The sequence below is a fragment of the Rhinolophus hipposideros genome (assembly GCF_964194185.1).
Source record: "Rhinolophus hipposideros genome assembly, chromosome: 1".
Taxonomy (NCBI): Eukaryota; Metazoa; Chordata; class Mammalia; order Chiroptera; family Rhinolophidae; genus Rhinolophus; species Rhinolophus hipposideros.
The window spans coordinates 58,178,393-58,201,486 of NC_138047.1; the positions used below are offsets into that span (position 1 = coordinate 58,178,393).

Consider the following 23,094-nt stretch of genomic DNA (forward strand, 5'->3'; position numbering starts at 1 on the left):
ATTTACATAGATTATAAATGTATATTATAAAAATCCTAGCATTTTATTTAGAAATAGAATAGGAAATGAAAGGTATGTAGCCAAAAAGGACATTTATTTGTCCTTAAAAGTATATGTCTGTATAACGTGTTAATATAAATCCATTTTTAAGAATTGGGGAGGAGCAATAAAAGTTTCCTATTCAAGCCAATTTCCTTAACTGAGTTATGAAGGTTTCCTTAAACTGAACTTATAAGTAGGGTCTGGCAGACAGAAAGGCACCATCGTAATGCACTCTGTTAAAATAATAAACTGTCTACAAAATAATGTAACTTTTTCTTCCCTTGGACTCGGCCTTTGAGAGCTAAATTGAAAACAGTATATTTAACATATGCAGAATAATACAGATTTTTGCAAATTGTTAGCTATTGTAAAGTGATTCATTTAAATAAATGAATTTAATCCTTGGTAACTAAAAATATATAAAGGCTATAAATCAAGGACACAAAAACAGAAAAAGGGAGGTTAAAAATAGTGTCAGTGCTGACATTTCTGCTCCCAAATGGATGATGTAATTGATACTCCAGGTGTTCTACATCAAAGCTGTATATCAAGATTAAGAAAATCGTGTGTTAGCCCTGTACAACCAATGGTAATGCTTGATATTTTTATAGTATTCTTTTAGTGTGTCAAAACTCACTAATGATGAAAAAAAGTTTATTTCTTAAATCAGTGCATTAATTTCAGAAGAGGACATTTACACCCATCTAGTAATCTTTGTCTCTTGGTTATCAAAAGTTTGCTTATCAATTTTAACCAAGAAATATCTCTACCTAAAGTTATGTTAGTACATAAAATGTATATGATACCACCAAATACAAATTATGTCTGCATCAGAGGGGTAAACAAACCAATTATATAGCCAAGTTCTATTTATACTTCCTTAGAAAAACATAAATCTCTTTGGTAATTTAAATTATTAATTTCACATATTCTGTATTTCACGTTAGGGAACCAAACTGAGTCAACACTTGGCATCTTCTACATATAATTAATAGATGATTTTATTTAAGCTAAGAAATGGTATCAAAATAGTACTCTATTTCATAAATTTGCTATTTTGCACTGAAGCAGACATTAGTTGATGACACACACACTGAGAAAATACATTCTACAGAAATATATATATGCATATATTTATATTAATCATGATAACACACATATACACACACACATAGATCAATCATTGGGATTGTAGTGGTAATGGCATGTTCATGATGTGGGTTATTCTAGTAAAAATTTATCTTTCAAGTTTGTATAAACCAAAGTTAATTATAGTGATTTAAATAGGATATTTAAGGTATTTTAAGGATGCCCTGAAATATAAAAACAAGAGATAGGAAAGATAACATAAAAGACAGAAAAGCCTGTGGTACCCTTTCCTAGTGATGTAACATCATAATTGGCCTACAGGGCCATATAAAATTTCAGATCTTACAGAACTAAAAGGTAAGCAATCACTTTAGAGTTTTCAAAAATTCTGGTATTTTTTTCTACTCTTTCATTTAAGTGCAAAAAAGGGAAGGCATGAAAGTACAGTGGGGATTTTGTGTACAATTGTACTGACTCATGCTAAAATAAAGGGTTTTCTTACAGACCCTAAAATCTGTTACAAAGTTTGGTTATATGACACACAATATTTAGAACCTAAAAACTATGTTTAAAAATGCACTCATTAACAGCATAACTCCAGGCACTGAAAATATTTGAAATATCGAATCATTTGAGTTATGGTTTCAGTCTGCTTGCAACCACCCACAAGTGATTTACAGTTTGCCAATGTGGTAGGAACTTAATAGGTTGTGTGGCACAATCTCCCTGCGATCAGGATGTTCATTCAGTCTGAAGATGAAGAGGCTGACAGCACTGAGCGCTGGGGGATCTGTAAGCATGACAGAGCTCAGAGTGATCCTTGGGAGGTTAGAATCCCTAAAGAAGCCACCACGGAAGAGGGTGAGGCCAGCTTGTTTGGAGCATAAGAACTCAGAAGGAGCACTGACAGAGGCGTGAACATAAATCTAGAGCTCGAGATGCAAACAGGAGGACCAGCCGTGAATCATTTGCCACTGAGGTTATCAGGCTACTCTGGTCTCTTTTAAGTGAACCTGGGCTATGTTCTCAAAATTTTTTCTGTCGATTTTTTTTTCCTGTTTTTTAAATCGAAGACTGACGTTGAATTCTGTCAGATCGGACTTTCTTTTTAAGTAGCTACCATTAATCGTTTCAAAAAAATTAAAACTATATTTGTATAATTAACTAAAGTCCTCTGAACATAATAAATTTAACTTAATTGGAAATTCACTATGCACCCTTACTGTTTATTTCACCCCTGATGAAAGCTGTCACACTTCTCTCTGACCATTGCTCCATAGCTACTCCCATTCCAAAGGTCACCTTTAAGTTGACACCGTTCCTTTATCTCACAGTCATGCAGCTGTTTGCTCAAGTGAGGGAGCCTAGATTATATTAAAGATAATAGTTTACATTACCATAGAGTCTTTATTATCTCACCATACCTTGGAGCTTCACTTGTCAGGCTAATATTTGGACTAAATTATGTCCTATATGTGTGTGTGCACAATTGTGAGTTCTTTGCAGAGAAAATTACATTATTGTTTTTTTCCCTCTGGCTGCATCTAGGTGGTAGAGGGAGAAACCCTCTCAAAAAAGAAAAATTCTTTAACGTGTAATTCTTACTTTTGACTTCAAGTTGTGTTTTTAATATTCAACTATAGGTATGAAGCCTTTATAAATGGGAAGAAACTTAAACCCAATGCAATTTTCTAAATTTTGTTTTACTGGAAATGTACATCCATCTGGAAAAAAAAACAAACAAACTAATTCCATGTCGCCTCCATGTGATAAGCAGCAGCCCTGTGATACAAGTTTAAAAAACAAACAGTGGATGTACTTCGCGGGTGTTACTATTACTAGGATTCACTCGTGCAGTATATAAATGTATGTCTGCTTCCTGGTGAATGAGGGATCGCCGTGTGAAGGTTAACATAACCTCAATTCCAGCCAAGAAGCTCCTTGGAGATTTAGTGGGCTTGTGGAACAACTCCAAAACTAGTGCTGTGCTTTCTTCTTTCTTCGCTTTTCTGCTTCTCCACCTCTCCTCTTTTCAAATACTACTACTACTAAAAAGGACGCATGGTAATGCATCATTTATAAACTACCTTGTTACTGCAAACACAAAACTGCTTTGAAAACCAAACAAAGTCCTGCTGCGGACTCCAGCCTGTTTGATGGAGGCCCTTCAAAAGCGTCCGTGGCTTAATGGAGGTTGTTTATGTGGAGACTCCGATCCGTACCTGCTGTCCCCCGTCACTCCCGGGAAACTTGGCGGCAGATGTTGCAGCGTTAAGTTGTCTCTGAAGTGGCTTTCGGTCCTCATCTCCCAACCGCCACGGAGTCAAACTGCATTAGATCTCTTCCTTTGTGCCTCAGGCAAGTTTGGGAGCGCAGCTGTGTCCACCCCGACTCCTACCTTTGGTGTTCCGGGCCTCCAGGCAGCGAGGGAGAGACCAAAACGGTGTCGCTGCTCTCCGCCACCTCTGCTGACAACCGGGCCGCGCGCAGCCGGCTGGGGAGGCCGCTGCCGCTGCTGCAAACAGATGTCGGCGACAACCTGCTAGCTTACACCTGGCCGTGCGGCCCCCAGCTCCGCGCCGCGCGCTGAAACATTCATGACTCGGAGGAGAGGCGGCCACAATGAAAGCCCGCGCCTGGCGTGCGTGCAGCCCGAGCATCCCGCCGCCTCTCCAGGAGCCGGGGCGCGCAAAGGGAGCGGGGGGCGGGGGACGCAGAGCCGGCTCGCGTCGCTTTGATACTTTATGCCATAACTTCAATGACTTGATCAAGGACTTCATTGCAGCAGTGAATTCTTCTGCCAATGAGCCCGGTGCGGCCTCTGAGCCATAAAAGGAGAGCATTTGGCTTGAAATTCAGACTGATGAGACTTGCAGAGTAAATGTGCGTGAATCTGGGTTTAGTTCTACATTCGCTGATTTGTTTATTAAACTAAACTCTCAAGAGGCAGAATCTGCAGTAAACAATTTATAAATAAATGACAAGATTGTTTTCCAAGGCAGAAAACGTGGCTGTAAATAGACATAGGTTCTGTTATTTTGGAACTAGCAGCCACAGCCTGAAAACAATTGTTTTATCGTGGCTTAAGCAGCATTAAGAGCAACTATTATTTCCTTTAAAAATTCAGAAATGAGAAAGTATTCTCGTGTTGTTGTGGTTTTTTTTTGACAATATAAATAACTACATCCAATTCCGACTAAAATATTTTCCCCAGATGTCTACATAATATCTACAATGTACAAATTGCTTTATACTCTCACACACACACACACACACACACACACACACACACACCTCCTATGCCATTATACAAATAGTTGGTAAGAACCATAATCAATAGTAAACACACAGAAGCCTTTATAAGCACAGGAAAATAAAATTATTTGCAAAAGTTATTCACCAATTTATATGTTGATAAACTTTCTTTTAAAAGTAACTGGCCTTGAATAACGAATAACACCTCTTCCAATTAATTATTTGATAGACAGAGACAAAGGTTTTTAGAGGGAATCAATGTATCTAATTCTAAGCTGACACAATACTATTTATAAATTTCCTAATATTTAATGGGAATAATGGATTTGTGATGTAAAAGTGATAAACAGTTTCAAAGGACAACGAACATCTCGTGTGTGTCCATATACACATGAAATCTTTCATGAGCAGTCTGAATTCAATGTTTAATTTAGTTTAAGCAACCATATGATTTCACTGAAATGTGGTATATAAACCAAAAACAACAAAAGAACAAGACAAACAAATGAGAAACAAAAACTCATAGACAAAGACAATAGTTTAGTGGTTACCAGAGGGTAAGGGGGGTGGGGGGAGGGAGATGAGGGTAAGGGGGATCAAATATACGGTGATGGAAGGAGAACTGACTCTGGGTGGTGAACACACAATGGAATTTATAGATGATGTAATACAGAATTGTACACCTGAAATCTATGTAATTTCACTAACAATTGTCACCCCAATAAATTTAATTAAAAAAAAAAAAAGAAAAAAAATTTAGTTTAAGCAGGTACTGATTGGTTTCCAGGAGCAAGGCTGAAGACAGGATTTTACCCTTCCTTATGCTGTGGAACCCTATCACAGATGAATGTGGTTATTTAAAAAGCAATCAAAACAACTCCAAGACTAATTTTCTCATTCAATGGTTATGCCCCGACTTATCTAGGAAATCCAACACAAAGAACAGGAAAGAAGGAAGGAAGGAAAGAAGGAAGGAGGGAGAGAGGGAGGGAGGGAGGGACGGAGGGAAGGAAGGAAGGAAGGAAGGAAGGAAGGAAGGAAGGAAGGAAGGAAGGAAGGAAGGAAGGAAGGAAAGAAAGAAGGAAGGACCTTTCAGACCATGCAACCAAACTAAGATGATGGCTTTCTGAAACATAAACATATTAAAAAAATGGAACTCTTCAGTTATCCTAATAATGTACAGAATACTAATTCTGCTAAAGAATTAGAATGATTTTTGCTATGTAATACTATAATGTAATATCTGAAAAAAATACAGGTTATAGTTACGTATGTGTGTGGGATGGGACGTTTACATTGGAAATCTATCAAATAAAGAGGACATGGCTGATGAAGTTGAGTTGACAGAAACAGATATGCTTAATAATCTTTGTGAAACATGAAAAGTAGGAGATGGGAAATAAGGGGGGAGGGCAAAGATTTTCCCTGTCTAAAGGGAAAAAGTTATACGCTGATAATTACAGATTTCATATCAAACCCCAGCTTAAAAAATAATAAATATTATGAAGGATCACTAGCAAAAAACAGAAGCAAAAGAGCAACTCATGCCAAGCTTACCTGATTTCCATGATCAAGTAACTGTGCATCACTGGTTTGGTTGGATGGGGAATACATAAATATACATTATACCTTAAATTCAGCAAATAATTTGACGAAATGTATTAAATAGTCTTGTGAATAAGATGGTAATCTGAGATTGCACAATTGGGGTTCCCAGCTTTATCATACTAATGTCAGTTAACTATGGAGTCTCAACCTGTAGGGAAAAGCTCTCATGGAATGCTTTTAACACTGAGGTTTTAACAGTGGCATGAAATAAGTGACAACAATTTGCAGGTGACAAAATGTTGGAAGCAGTAAATCAAAAATAGGTATTAAGAAGAAAGATTAAGTCAGACTGTGTCAAACACACATAGAACCATAATATATATATGATAGAAAAATAAATTCAATTAAATGAACCAACAACTGATTTAAGTTTACTAAGCTTAAAGTCCTGCATTTAAGTAAAAAAAAAATTATAAATAGCATACTATGTGTAGACTGGAAAAACTTGGAGTTTTAGTCACACATAACAAAGGTCTACTATTTTTATCTAAACTTTGAAATACAAAATACTTGAAAACAAAGTTTTATGCTAAGTTTGTCACCAAAATTCATTTAGAAGCAAAACCTACATGAACTAACTTAAGCCTACTTATATTAATAGTCTATTTTTATCCAGTTTTAGTAATTAATACTTTCCTAGCAAGATGTCTGGAGAATGTGATCAGGAGGTGCTACTTTACATAAATATGGTGTATGGACTATATCAGATTCCTTAAAATCTGAAAATTCTGAATTTTGAAACAATTTGATCTCAAGAGTTAGAATAACAGATTTCAAGACTATATTAAACAAAAGTATGACAAAATTATTAAAAATCAAAGGAAATCTTGGTCAAATAATGGAAGCATTAGTTTTCAATCATGGAAGAATAAATAATTTAACCTGTTAAGACAACACGTGGAATATTCTAGCACTATAATTAAGAAGAATGTTATATTTATTTGGTATCTAACAATGTTCTTGGTACATGTTCGGCACTAGATAAATATTTGTTCAATGAATGAAAGAATGAGTGCAATGCATCATTTATAAATCAAAGACATCAATTTATCCAAACTCAAAAGACTTTTTCTATTCCCAACCTATCTTTCTGGCTTTACGCCACAACGTCCAGACTACCCAGTAATCCACAAATTACTGTATTCTTGGATACCTCAGAGACTTTGCTCATGATGCTTCATCAGTGGCAATGCTCATTCTACCAACTCCATCTGATGAAATCCTACCCATTTCAAAGACAAAAGGCCTGCTTTTGAAGAAGCATCCCCAAATTCCTCCAGGAAGAGTTAATCTCTCTTCTTCTATGCACTCAAGAGTACTTGATGTCTAACTATACTATTGCCTATTTTACATTCTGGAATAAATATTTTTGTATGTATCTCATTTCCAAAATTTTAGGTTTCTTAATGGCAAAGACTATACTTTGTACCCATCCCTCAGTATTTTCTGATGCAGTTACTTGTGCATATTTCTAATCCAAAACTTATTTTGAATTAAATCAAAATTAGGAGGAATGATAAAAGACTAAAAATTAAATTTTCATTCTGAGAGTTAAAAGAATATATAAAGTATCAGCAAGAGTGCTGGAACCACTGTTTCTGTTGGTGAATGCATCTTCAGTGATAGCACAATACTCAACACTTAAAAAAGTGAAAATTATTGAACAAATGAACTAATGTCTGACAGGGGGTTGAAAAAACTAAAATGGAATGAAACTAAGATGTCATGAAAACTATTTTAAAACATAAAGTATGTTGAAGGAAAAGTAGAGTTTCTGTATGTTGTTCCAGAGACAGAAGTCTAAATCATGCATGTGTTTAAACAAAGGCACAAATTTCATTAAATATAAGAACGTTCTATTAATCATAGTGGTCTGGTAAGGAAAGAGTCTGCTTCATAACTTACCTGGTCCTCTCCACCTGTGGTCCTTTTAAAGAGTAAAAGAATTGCTGGGAATATTCTATGAACATTTTCTCAAATTGAATCATAGAATCATATAACACTAAATATAACTTACCTTGGCACTATAAAATAAATATGAATATCATCAATTATTTCGTCCTTAAAAAAAAATAGCCTCTCAGACTTGAATGAACCTAAAGTCCTCTGAAGCTAAAGTGAAAAAGTTCATGGACTTGTTCAAACATAAAAATGATCATGTTGACACATAATGAAAACATCCTGTGATTATCATTCACAATGGTGTCTCTGAACCAAACCTGCCCATTGTTAAATATTAAAAGGTTTTAAACATTTTTTCTTACATTGATACAATAGGAAATAGCACTAATGTATTTTAAAAAATTATAAAACTGGAGTAATTCTAGACAAATTTCCGAAACCAAAAAAGTTTCAAGTAGACTTCCTAGGTAGAGGAAATGCACATGTGAGTTTATGTGTGTATTTTTGCTTTTAATATGTATATATGTGTGTGTGTGTATATACATATATATGCATGTATATCACCATCGCAGATTTGTATAATGCTTTATAACTTTAAAGACACTTTTATATATTCAAGAAATTAGATTACATCCACTGTTGGTGGCAGGGAAATACCATATTTAAACCTAAAGAAATGGAGGCTCTGAGGCGTGTTTTCCAGGCCTCGTTGCTAGTAAATGCTAGAGAAAGACTTCGGCTCCTACTCCCCAGTCTGTCCTCTCACTAGGTAAAACCCCAGAATGTGATGTAGTCCAAGTCAAAGGCTGAAACAATGAGTGTGCTTATTAAACCATGTGTACAATGGACTATACTTTTTATATGTGTTACTTGAAAAGGGACTTGTGTGAAATTGCAGCTTGAAGATCTTTTTAACAATAGATAATAATTTATTAAGCACCCTCTGTAATAGGACTTTGCATGAGACAATAATTCCTTCCTGAAGTGGAATGAGGGCTTTAAATTCTTTTTGAGTATTTCATGACTTTCGTTATACAGACCCAAGGGATCAGCTCTTTCCCAGCACATCCCCACAACAAACCTCGTCTCCTTCCTGAGGTCGCATCAGAGAAACCCGGTCATACTGCCGCCGCAACAAAGCCCAGAGTGCATCAAGACGACCCTAAAGAGAAAGATTTGTAAATTCCTAGAGAACAGACTCAACCTCTATTTACTGAATAAATGGGTTACAGTGAAGAAGGAAAAGCCTTATTTTCTACTCTCAATATATTTCATAAATTAAACAAACAAACAAGGAGGTTGTTGGTGCTGAGAAAGTATACAGTTACTGTAATGCAAAATGAATGTCTGATATTTGATGTAGCTTGGTCCTCCTTCAGATAGTTGGAGGGTGGGGAGGACTAAAACAGTTACAGTTTCTCTGGGAAGTTCAGTTAAATTACACAAAGTTTGAACAATTACCTTAATTGGTGTGTACCACTTTGTCTGAGGAGGCTGGTGTGTGGGTTTGGGTCGAGGTGGCCTAGGCCTGATGGGTTCCTCTGCCTCTTCAGGAATTGTTACCACAGCATTTTTGGCTTTCTCTAGCCTTGCACCTTCCTCAGTAGATCCTTTATCACCCCAACGAACCTTTAAAACAAAGGGGAAATACTCATATCAGGCACACAGTGTCCTAGAAAAACAAGCTCTTATTTAGCCAATGGTCCTTCAGTTCGCCACTGCAAAGTAAAAAGATGAGTCAGTAAACTAAATTTTTCCTCTTCTGAGATTTTTTAGGTTTCTCACCACTCCTTATGTATTTAATATTAGGATCCTAGAGGGAAAAAGACCCTTAAATTAAAGGGTCAATTAAAATTTGAAGCAACTGTTTCTCCATTATTTCAAATAAGGAGTTAATTTGTGATTTACATGAGAAGTGCATAGCAATGTGTAATTCTGTTCTCCAATTAGGTAGGTTCCTGTTCCAACTAAACTCATACCCATATATACTGATGGCAGTGGGGGAAACAGATGACAATAACGATAATAAGCATCTATTGAATGATTACTATGTGCTGATCTGCATTTAGTCCATACAAAAATACAAGATACTGTATTTTTTTTTCCTTCCAGATGAGGAAACGGAGACAGAGAGAGGTTAAGTGACACACCCAAAGCCACAAAACTAGTAAGTAGCAGGTCAGGGATTGAATACAAGTAGTCTAAATGGATTAAAAGTTTCAAATACGTTTGAATGTGATAAATGATTAAGGTATAACATGATTTAAACATTTAGCCTTCGGAAGTAAAATAATTATGTATGATTTTTCCTTACTTTTGTAAAGCTTGACTTTGTAAAGTAACTTTCAGTCTTTAGTTCCTGAGCTCATCTGAGTATGGTTATTTGACATATCAATTTTTCATTGAGGAAGACAAATCTGAAAAAAAAAAAAAAATCTCTGCCTTGAAAAGAAAAATTCAGGGACACTAGGGAATTCCACAGATTTTAGGGAATTCCGTTCTCTGAAAATTCTGGACATTGAAAAATCACACGGTCAAATGGTTGTTTTCTTTATTTTTCAATGAACAAGAATTAAGGGCTAAATCTGAGCCAAACTTTTTCATGTATGGGCACGTGAATAGGATGTGGCTTTGTCCAACGAGGAGCAGTGGAGAAGTTCAAAAACCAACGACATTATGAAAGATGACAAAGATAAAATAAGTGAAGCTCTAAAAGGAAACAGGAAGGCCTGTCCAGGCCACACTATGACTCTCCAGAGTTAAGTGATTTCTACAATGGAAAAATGATTAAATACTTTCCAAAGCATTTTAATGACCTGAGATTAGTGGGTAGGAATCAATACAGATGATTACTGTTCATAGAAAGAACTATTCACAGCTTTTTGATAAGGCTTACTTAGATGTTTTCACCTTTTTTTTTTTTTTTTACTACAATTTTAGAATAGGCTTTCAATTTCAAGTGGACCCTATTGAGTCATTAAAATGTATCTGTATCTTTCAGTGTGATCAGTGGTACTAGAATGTTCTTTATGAGGTTGTTAAAATTGTTTTAAATACCTTTAAGCCTTTAGAGCTAGAGTAGATAGTTGGCTCTCTTTCCAGAGAAATGACCTTCTCTCTCAAATCACAGTGTCTTCACTTAGATAAACGAAAACTTCTACAATCTTTAGAAATAGCTGTATTGAACTACAAAACCCTAAAACCAGGATACAAATCCTTGCAGTTGTAAAGTCTCAATTTTAAGGGGAAAAAAATGAAGGAAAATACAGTTAAGTAAACATGAATATCATAACTCAGAGAAGTCAGAACAGAACCATAAGAAGATACATTCTAGATCTATTCAGAAATTACAGATCTTAACATATACACCTACCTAGCCTAGCTTTCACAGTTGATATCACAGAGGTAATGGTAATCATATTTTCCCTCCAACTTTCACTGGCACCATTCTCAGATAAAGAACATGAAGCTACTTAAACTGGAGTTCTAACCCAACGTAGCATTTCTAGGGCCCCAACTGTCAAAGGACTATACTTGTGAAATACAGTTGCTGAGTTCTACAGGAAACTCATTAATCCATTAGTGTTAGTTTATGAAGTAGCTGTTTCATTACATCACCATCACCACAAACAACATAACCAACGATTCTCTTACTCAATTTCAAAGACTAACTCTAGGAAATACTTTATAGAGTTTTCCTAAAACTCTTAAAAGCAATTACATATATATACACATATGTATATATTTTAATATTTTAATTTGATCCCATTGACAGAGTCAAAGAGGATAGAAGAATAACAAGAATAGATTGTTAAAGGAGCCCTAGCAGAGTTCATATATCTGGCTTTTTTTCAACTATGAAAACAAATAAATAAATAAGTGCAAGCTTGATCGCTAAATTCTTTCAACTCTACTTGGCTTTCAATGATAAACAATGAAATTTCATAATTTCCAGAGACTATGTGGATGACTAGAAGCTTATAGCATAAAGGAGCGATTTCAGAAGCGAGCAAAGAAACAAAAACAGTTTCACGCTGAATTGGCAGAAGCGCACATTTCAAGTCATTGGGTTTTGTGGATTAATTGTGCTACCAGCTGTTATTAGCATCAGCTCATTTCCAGTTTTCTGCAAATTTCCATTACCATAGTGTTTAAATATTTAATTTAAAAGAGGAGTAAAAAAAAATTTCGAGGTAAAATCCCTATACTGGCTTAAAATAACATTAGTTATGAAGATTTGTTCTGTAATTCAAATGTGCTCATAATTTCTATGATACCTGTTACTTCCCTCAGTTGAAGGTATATTTTTAAAGGGAAATACTTTATAAGTTTGAATAGGCATAATTTTAAAATTCTACTTTCCCTCTCCAAGTTCAAGTATGTTCATATTTGAGAAAGTTTAACAACGTTTAATTCTCACTTCAATTTTTATTGCACATTTTTATGTATTGTGTCTCCTTTGTATTTCCCATATTTACTTTCTCGTTTTTTTCATTCTCATTCCCATTTCCAACTCATTAATGGAATAATCCATAAAATGTAGCCAGAATTACATAAAGCTAAAATAGACCTCAATTTATTAAAAGTGAGTGAGTTCTTTTCATAAATTTTCCTCAATGAACAGGATGGGCAATATAATTTCACATATTAAGAGTCAATGCTTAAAACTCGAAATGTGAATTATTCAAGAATTGCATGAGCCCTTGGCTTTCTTGAGCATAAACCAATAATACACATCCTTTAACTCAGGAATGATTCAGTTCATGCCTAAGCTTTTCTTTTTTTTTTTAGAAAGATAGTTCAATCTTTGGAACACTGTAATATTGAACTAACAAAAATCTGGCATAATTCCTAGTGTTTTTAAGAAGAACATTATTCATTTAAAATATACTAATGCATCACACACCCACATCTTGTTGTCATGTGATATTTTACACGTGTGAATTTCAAAATGGAATTAAATGTATTATTCTGAATATAAATAGTGCATGTTCAATGTCAAATAAGTTTAGAAAAAAACGCAGAGAAATATATAGCACAAATTGAAAATCACTCTATCCGGAAGAAACTATTCTAACATTTTGTGGTATATCCTGTCAAATCTTTTTTTTTTTTCTTCTTACATCTTTTTGGAATGAGTCTAAATAAACTAAAAATAGGTTGTGACAGATAATATTTAGATATCCATATGTAATACTTTTATTTACAAGGATACTTTATTATATACATAAGAACATCTGATCCACTTTTTTCCACCCCTCCAAGCCTAGAATGACACAACAAAAGCAAGCTGAAAGAAAATGACCTGTCTTCTGTATCAAACAACAAAAGCTAGTTCAGCCATGTTCTCTGTACTACTAGATAGTCCCAATTACCCACATGTAAACACATATGCAATATCTTCTCTAAAAGATAAACTTAATAGCTTCTAGCACTTGCCTTTTCTATGGCTTATTGTCAGTGGGGTACTTGTCTCAGAGGCTATTTCAGCAATACAGTGGCAAGCTGTCAGGGAAATGGGAATTATTTTAAGATTGATGTGCTCAAGAAAGTGAGACTCACTATCAGATGACTTGAATAACCATTTAGAAATGACAACCATGTTAAGTAGGCCGGGGTTTCTTTTGAAAATATTGAAATTTATTCTGAAAAGGGGAAACTCTCCTTGGGAATCCGAATTTTATTGAAATGTATAAAAAAGAGAAAATTGCAACAGTTGTGAGGCTGTTAATTAGTTAATTAGCTAATTGATTTTATTCTGGCAGTAATGGGACAAGGCAGATATGAGAGTAGGAGACCTGTGTAATAACTGCACTACAGAAAAAAAAAAAACTCTTTATCAAGAAGTTAAAGGATAACTAATAAAGAGAAAAATACCAAGATCTGTGTTTAATAATAAAGTCAATGTATCAATCAGAAAATCCCTTCAATTGCTTGTTGGGGCCTATCTAAATTGTTGCTAAGGGTTCAGTGCTGGAAATGATTGCTTATTATTAATTAATTAATTAATCACTTTGAAAATTTTTCTGTAATAGTCAGAAGACCTCATTTGATTTTTTAAGATATAATATTAAAGTTCAATTTACTCCACAATTTGAGCCAGTCAAAAAATTCAATATATCCTATAAAAGATACTTAATGTTAATTATGATCATTCATAAGTGGTAACTAAAAGCTGTATTTAAAAAGCTTTAAATGTGCTTCCTCTACATTTGTGATGAGGTCATATCCATATTATTGAATATTTTAACATTTTCTCCCCAAATAGTACAGAACTGTTGAATCTTTTCAAAGATGAACATTGTTACAATTTTTAAGTGGTTGGCTTCTTCAAAGTTGATCTCTGCTGTAATTTTTTCCAAAATAGTAAGAAAAACCCTAACTTTGTTTCGCCCTTTAGAATTCAAACATATTATCAATGAAATTCTTTGACTAATGAAGTCAGTTCTTGAACAGTTTTGAAATGGCTAAGATGATTCCATAGTGAAAAAAAATATCCCCAAAAGACCCAGTGTTAAGGAACAATGGATGTATTGTAATATTGATTTATAAAAAGCACAGTTTCCATGGCTTAATAGTTCTAGGAATACATATTCCAAATTAGCAGCTTCTATTTTATTTTTAAAGATACCAACCTCCATTCTTTTAATTCCTCCAACCCCTCGACCGCCATAGTAGGAAGCATCCACAGTTGGCCATTTCTTGTTAGGCAAAGGTTCTTCTTCCTCCTATGTAGATACAATTTTTAAAAATTGATTAAATTAAATTCTTAAAATATTGCTTAGTCAGCACTGGCTCAGTTAACCATTTTTCTGAACAATGCCATTGATATAGGAGAAATGTACTGAAAATTATATATAGTGTATGTAGCTATATTTGTGCTTACATGCATAAATTTCAAGTGGAGTTCTATGGAATATGAGGACTCCTCCCTTTCCACGAGTTTAGGAGTCTCCCTTATTATACTAGGTTAGCAAAAGTTGCTATGAGCCTCATTTGTTTTTTTTTTTCGCCTATTCATCACTTCATATTTAACAAGAAAATATTAAAATTAGACAGTATTTCAATAATCATTAGAAGCATCAACATATATGTAAGTTTGAACTCTGTGAAGTTTGTACTAAAAAGATTGGCAGTTGAGAAGCTCTGAAAATCCACAACTGTACATTTCATATTTCAGGTTGCTAACACAATTTTGACTAACAAACAGAGCAATATAAAAGTACAGTCATCCTTCCTTATCCATGGGGGTTATGTTCCAAGACCCCCAACAGATGCCTGAAGCTGTGGATAGTACCAAATCCTATACTATATACTAGGTTTTTTCCTATACATACATACCTGTGCTAAAGCTTCATCTATAAAGTAAGAGATTTCATGGATAGAAGATTTGTTCTTATTATATATCTTAGCAACCACATCATATGATTAGTTTTTCTCCTTTTCCTTATTAAGTTGAGAACTTTCACCTGAAGGAAACACTTTATAGCTTCCCTTTGGCATATCCAAACTGCCGGCATCACTACTCTTGCACTTTGGGGCCATTATTAAGTAAAATAAGGGTGACTTGAACACAAGCACTGCGACAGTGTGACAGTCGATCTGGTAAGTAAGACGGCTGGTTACTGAGTGACTAATAGGGGGGTACAGAGCACGGATACACTGGGCAAAAGATTCACGTCCCAGTCAGGACAGAGCTAAATGACATAAGATTTCATCACCCTATACAGAATGGCATGTAATTTAAAACTTATGAATTGTTCATTTCTGGAATTTTCCATTTAATATTTTCAGGCCTCAGCTGACTGAGGTTGACCACAAGTAACAAACTTCAGAAAGGGAAACAGTGGATAAGGGGGACTACTATAAAAATCATTTTGAAGAAAGTAATCTCTTTAAACTGCCAGTGTGGATTTTCCAACTTTTTGTAAACAAAATAAGTGACATTAGAATTACTGATTTACGAAGTAAATTAAATCTCTATAAAGGATTGAACTTGATGGTCAGTCTACGTTTATCAATGTATGAAGGACTCATTCCTCTAGCACATGAGAGGAATCAGAAGAGGACAAACAACAACAATTGTTTTTTATAAATTCAAAAGCCAATACATAGGTATCATAGTTATCTAACAACAATGTAACTGGTCAAATTTGGGGATACTAACTAAATAGAGAAAAAAACCCACTGTCGTCATTATCTGATACTCATTTACCTGTTTTGGTGGAGGGCGTGGTGGTGGAGGTGGATCCTTGATAACCTATCCAAAAAACAAAAAAAATCAAATGTTAAAAATGTTGGTGGCCTCGGGAACAATCAGTAAGGATTTGTAAAAATAATTAGATTAGTAAAATACTATCAAAGATTTCCCCAGTGATCCTTGTTTCCCAATATGTATGCCCCTCCCTTTAAAACTGGGCTTCCCTGTGCCTGGCTTTTGACTAGTGTGAGACAGAAGTGGTAGAACATGGGGGCAGTCGGTTAGCTCAGTTGGTTAGAGCATGGTGCTCTATAACACCAAGGTTGCGGGTTCGATCCCCACATGGGCCTCTGTGAGCTGTGCCCTCCTTAAAAAACAACAACAACAAAAAAAAACAAGAAGTGGTACCACATGACTTCTGAGGCTAGGTCAAAAGAAGTTTTTCCACTTCTCCTGACACCCTTGGAGCACTCATTCTGAGGGAAGCCTGCTGTTATATCAGAAGTCCGGCCTCAGACCACCGAGTTGTGAGGCAGCCCAGGATAACTATGGAGAAGCTGGGTGATGAGAAACAGGCGCCAGGCCAGTCATCAGCTGAGGTGCCAGACCTGTGAGAGAAGAATCTCTCTTGGATATACAGGCCTCGTAAGCTTTCAGATGACTCCAGCCCAGCTGCCACCTGACTGCAATCACATGAGAAAAAACCAGAGTGAGAAGCTCCCTGTTGAGCCAGTCTTCACAGAACTGTGAAGGCACTAAATTGTTTGAAGACTGAAGGCTGTGGAGTCGTTTGTTAGGCAGGACTAGGTAAAAGCACCTGACGTTCATAAAACTCCTTCACACATGTTCATTCATTTTATCTTTATGATAGAGATATATTAGTAGCTTCATTTTTCAGGTGAATAACAAGAACAACTGTGAAATACCTTGCACAAAGTCTCACCAAGTGGTTCTTCTAATGTCAAAGTGCAATCATTTTTCACTTGTTTACAGTATGTCCCCTCGAACAGAGTAGGAACTGGCTAGGAAAATCATCCTGCTATGATTCATTGACTTTTTCACAAACTGACAATACAAACGTAGCCTGCTTTGGATGAGACAGATAAGGAAATTAACACACTCTGTTGCCCCAGCTGTTAACCTAGAAACAAACTAACTTTTTAGCCCATATTCCTTTCCTGTAAATCATTATTTAATATATTGTGGGGACAAAGCCCCCAAAAGCAGTTTCCAGGCTCTCGGCCTCACATAGAAAGGTGCTGGCTCAGGTAGTAAATGGCCATCACCTGTGATCAGATGGCCATCAGCTGTGGCTAGTTGGCCGTCAGCTGTAACCCATAAGCCATTGGCCACTAATATAACTGCCGTGGCTTTGCTAGCAGAAAATGGGGGCTAGCAAGAAGATGGTGGCTGGCAAGCGCGGACTGCTGTTAGGACGGGGGGGTTGCAGATTGTGTAGATCCTGCTTCCTGTGTCTCCAGCCCAGCCACCAGCGAGAATATATTGGTTTGACTCCCCTACCTATGGCTCCGTGGGTGTTCCTTTTTGGCCTTACCATGTCCTGCGTTCTTATGTGGGGAGCGAGAGCAGAGACCCTCGCAGGCCGCCCCGCACGACATATATTCTTTCATGAAATTTTATACAGTTAATTCTATATGTGAGAGGAATGCAGCTGGAGATCTAATTGAAATGACCTTTGTTGGTACTGGTATATCTGGAGTTTCTCACCATCATGTTAGAAACTTATTGACCAAGAGCCAATGATTTCTTTCCTTTTTTTTTTTTTTTTTTTTTGCCAATGACTTCTGACCATTGAGGTACACATCCAAATCTCTACACTAAAAAAAAAAAAAAAAAAAAAAAAAAAAAAAGTTTGAAAACATAACCGCTTCACTTCATCTAATGTCAAATCTTTTCAATTATATTATTAAATTTTCAAAAGTTTAAAACAACTCTGAAAAATGAATACCATCAGGGAATTACTATTTAGGTATATTACTATTATCCTGATACTTTTTTAAAAGACTGCTTGTCTTTTAAAGATATATACTGAAATATTTCCAAGTTAAATGATATGATTCTGATATTTTCACCAAAATAATTTGGGGTGGGGAAATGAATAGGATTAAAGATGAAATAAGATTAGCCATAAATTGAGAATTATTGAAACTGAGTGAAGGAGACATGCAAGATTCATTACTTTAGTCTTTCTCTGTGTGTATGTTTGAAATTTTCCTTAATGAAAGGTTTATAAAATTTTAATGTTAATGTTTAGAGAACTTACTCTTTTTTATATATAATATTTTCATCGTTCTAATTTTAGCTTAGATCTAAATCTCAGGAAAAAACACACAAACAGTAATTACCACCACACATAACTGGACAGTAACTTAGTGTGAATCTCAAACTAACTCATTCTGGTAGCATTCAAGTTTTTGAAATTCGTTATTTCTATTTAACCCTTTACTTAATTCAATTCTATTTTTATCAATAAACATAAAAATTCCAGTTCTTTTTAATGATTTTGAAAGATAAAAATCTTTGAATTTTTATAGTTAGCCAAGAAATAAATGCCAGTAGGATTAATATTTAAAATAACATTGTAGAAAAATAAAATAAAGTTAAGGTTATCAACAATGTTGATATCAAGATACAGGTGCATTTCCTTTATAAAAACAAAGCACCTCATATCATTATCAACTCTATGCCCAAAATCAATCATTGAAAACAGGATCTATCAACATTTGTTACTTAAATAGGATCAAAACCAACCTAAACATCTTCATTTAAAAGTGAATTCTTCTTTCTATCTTTCTTGTCTTTCAAGTAAATCACTCTTTCTAGTTACAAGCTCAAATTTTTCACATATCTATAATATATCCTTTCTTCTAGATAACTTCACTAAATCATCTACCATATCCAATTCTTTGAAATATTCTCTCTCATCCATGAATTCCCTCAATTTTCCCAAAGCAGGTCAGATTCCCTTCATATGCATAGATGCCTATTTGTTCTTCCCTAGCATTTATCAGAATTGATAACTTTTTCTGGGTCCAAAAAACTACAATTTCCATGAAGATGGGTTTTATGTATTTGTTCTTCACTGTACTCCCAGTATTTAGTAAAGTTTCTATTTTGTAAGGAGGAAAAAAGGAAGGAGATAAGGGGAAATTAAGAGGAGAGGAAAGGAGGGAGGTGAGAAAGGTAAAAAAGAGGAGGGAGGGAAATTATTCAAAAGAACTGGAGAGGGGAGGGGAGTAGAGTGGGTGAGGAGAGGAAGAACCAGGGCAGATGGACAGATTCTTTGCATTCCATTCTCACTGTCACTACCTAAAATCATAAACTCAAGATTCTCTGGACTTTAAAAATATGTAGTGCAACATTTTCAACTTCTCCAAAGCATTCAACCAAAACTTCAATATTCTGAAACATTCCCACCAAGTTGTCCAACTATGTTTGAACTCCTGCAATAGATAGAAATTCACTACCTCACAATGTAACTCATTCCATTGGCAAGGCGCTCACATCATTTGAAAAATTGCCCCCCCCCCCAAAGAAGCCAAAGCCTCCCTCTCTGTAGTTTCCACTCTTTAGTCCTGATCCTAGGACATGGAAACACACATACACAACTGACTTTTCTTCCAGAAGAGAGCAGTTCCTATACTTGAATACTAGGACAATACACACATACCTATTGAGCCCACTCATCTGGAAGGTAAGCATTGAAACCATTTATCATGCAATTGTTCTGAATTATTTGGTTATCCTGGTCAGTTTCTTTAGTATACATTCATTTGATCAATGTCTCAAAGTGTGGTTTGCAGAACTGATAATATGTGTGAAAGGTGCTTGGACAAAATAGATGTACCCCCACCAATCCTCACTCTCAGTCTATGCATTTTAATTAATAATATGTTGATAACATTGACTGATAGTCTATAATTACCATAGCTTTTTTTTTTTTTTTGGCATCAATGTCTACATGCTCTATTTACTTAAATTAGACATTTAGTTTGGTTGTTTGAATAATCCATCCTTTATTCTAACCTACGAGTATGTAGCCAAGTCAATATTTTTCTAACAAAAGCTTAATCGATCATTTCTCTATTCAAAATGGGTCAATGATTCCAATGACCACAATGGAAATCAATGAATTACTGAATTTTATTTGAACATCTTTACAAATCATGCTTCTCCTTTTAGTTCTGCAAATTACATAAAACGTTCTTGAGAGTTCTCTCACTATAAAAAGACCAACATACATCCTTCAGTCCACTAAATTTGAGTATAATTATTTTCATTTCCTTTGAGGATTTCAAATTTACTCTGCTTATTACCTGTACATCTTATCTTACGCTGGTATGTAAATTTCTGAGGGCATAAATAGTATCCCCAACTTTATACCTCCTGAGAATTATTGAATGTCCCCCTCCATGACTACATTTTTTTTTTAAGGCCATACTCATTATCCTGCGTAGCATCTAGTTTTAGCATTGATATGGGCAAAATTAATTTACATTTAAAATCCTTCTATGATCACAGCTGACAAACTCAAAACAAGATACGGAGAAGTATCTTTGGATTCTTTCACTTTATGGGACACCCTTTATCTGGTGTCCTAAGCCACAAACTGGAAATCCAAAGCTCCATTTTAGTGCTGAGCCAGCTCTTCTATTCTCATTGTTTAAATATCAAAGTATGATATAGTTCTGCCCTAACAGCCTGTTTACAAACATCCCTCTACATTTATCTCTACTTCAGGCAGACTAAAGATCCCAAAAATAATGACCATTTCCCAGCTAAGTCCCATCCAGCCTTCACAGACCAGTCTACCAAGTTGTGAGTGCTTTACCTAGAAGTTTTAAAACTTCTACATCTATATGTTGCCACACCAGGTGAACCGTTCATGGTTCATTAACTTGCATTTCTATGCTTATTTTGGAATTTTTCTATTACCCTTTAAGAATGTAGTTTTTTAAGGGGAATAATAATTTATTCTTCTTTATAAATATCACCAGTGCCTAAGAAAGTGCTATGCAAACAGCATATTACAAAAATATGATTTAAAGTGAGTTGAAGGAAATAGCTGAGAACATTCACAAAGGCTCATAGCCAACCTCAAAATTTGTAAAAATACTGAGGGGGAAAAAATTATATATATATGTATATATATATATATATATATGATAAACAGAGATGATTTCCATGAAACTAAAAAATTGCTAATTTCTGAGAAAGTGAAGCATCAAATTTCTCTTTCAAACAATAAAATCAGAGAACTAAGAAACTCAATGGCAGATGGAAAGATATAAGGCTACTGTAAGTTTCCTCATCTGGGAAATAAATGCAATTAATTGTAGGTCCTTTCCAACATGAAAATTCCATATAGAATGTTTAAAAAACTACATGTTATAATATTTCCACCAGGACTTTTACTTCCATGCCTTTCCATAATTAAATAGGCCATATGTCTAAATGCATGTATATTCACCTTATTCCAGAAAGAAACAAACAAACAAAAACATTAGGGTTTGTTTTTCCAATAACATGTAAGTAATCTTATGTACTTATTATACATAAGGACTTATTATAAATTTAAATTGATTTTGAAATCCTGGGAGGTATATTTTCTACACTGTTAACAATAGAATTGAAGGCCTTAAAACTCTGCCCAAGTTAAATTTTGATCTGGTAAATTAAGAGACACAACAACCATCACAACAAATAACAACAGCACCTTCAGAAACTGAAGCTTGTGTCTGTGCTATTATTACTATTAACAAGAAGCACCTTTTATTGGTTCTACCATATACCACACACTGTATTTCCCTTATTTTAATAACCCTATACAGTGGCTATGCTTATCTTCCTTTTAAATATAAGAAGAAAGAGGCTCTAACTTTAGTAACTTGCTCAAGGATATACACATCAAAAACATTAGAATTAGGATTCAAACCCAAGACCCAGGTCTATCTATCTCCAAACTCTAACTTCTTCTGCCACATGACATCATTTTAAAACAAGGTTTAGACTGCAAAAATAAAGGGTGCAGAAGGAAAGGCTTAAGATTTCTTGAGTAACTGTTACTTGCTAGGATGCCTGGACGAATGGATAAACAGGTAGACAGACAGATATAATTTTTATGATGATTATGTGAAATCAGTTATCATTCCCATTTTATCGAGATATAACTTGCTAATTCACATGCCCAACATCACTATCCTGGAAACGATGGGACAAGAAATACAATGTTTTTTTGTGATGTTTCAAAAGCCTCCCTCTTTTCACTCTACCATGCAGCCTCATAAGTAACAAAGGAGGGTGAAAATAATCTGAAGCCATTTGGCCCAAACGCTAAAAATGGCAAAAAATCTGTGTCCAACTGATATCCGTACATTTCAGTAAAACCAGTGCAGGAGAAAAGGAAACTTTAATGTTAGTCCAAACACATTAAAAATAACAGTCATGTGAATCCCATTCTTGCATTAACTAGTGCAAGAACACATTCATTTTTGAAAAAGATGTATTCATATGCACCATATTTTATGAGAATTTGCAGATTTTAAAAGGCATAATATTGCCTAGTTGCCAGGAATTTTTCCACTTAGCATCCTTGAGCTCTGTATTGAAGATTCTGGAAAACATTTTCACCACGTTATGAACCATATGCAGAATTTGATTCTCCTCCAATTTTTTTTCTTTTGTTATTATCATCATCAGGGAGGATTACATCTCATCTACTTAGCTGCTAGAATGAAGATTTCAGTTTGGAGGAGAGCCGATTTCTTCAGGGGGAAAAAAGTTAGCTGCTTCAGGCAACAGTCCTTTTGATCTGCTCATTAACACTTTTCAAATGTTCGAGTGATGTGGGCATTCTTTGCACTAGAAAATGTCAGCACTGGAGCCTGCAGCCAGCTTGATGTAATCATATGTTCTGATATTCAGAAAAGAGTGAAAAGAACTGTCAACAGTGAACTGCCTTAGATTAAAAAAGTAAA

General features: G+C 35.1%; 1 protein-coding gene across 1 annotated transcript in view; it reads right to left on the bottom strand.

Annotated features, from left to right (window-relative positions):
* Positions 1 to 23,094, bottom strand: part of ANTXR2 (ANTXR cell adhesion molecule 2) — a 141,148-nt gene that overhangs the window by 45,358 nt on the left and 72,696 nt on the right. Inside the window, exons 13-16 of the mRNA XM_081047791.1 lie at positions 16,112 to 16,156; positions 14,532 to 14,624; positions 9,358 to 9,525; positions 8,978 to 9,058 (exon numbers count right to left, since the gene is read on the bottom strand). Coding sequence (XP_080903917.1) covers positions 8,978 to 9,058; positions 9,358 to 9,525; positions 14,532 to 14,624; positions 16,112 to 16,156 — 387 coding nt within the window. The remainder of the gene's footprint in view (positions 1 to 8,977; positions 9,059 to 9,357; positions 9,526 to 14,531; positions 14,625 to 16,111; positions 16,157 to 23,094) is intronic.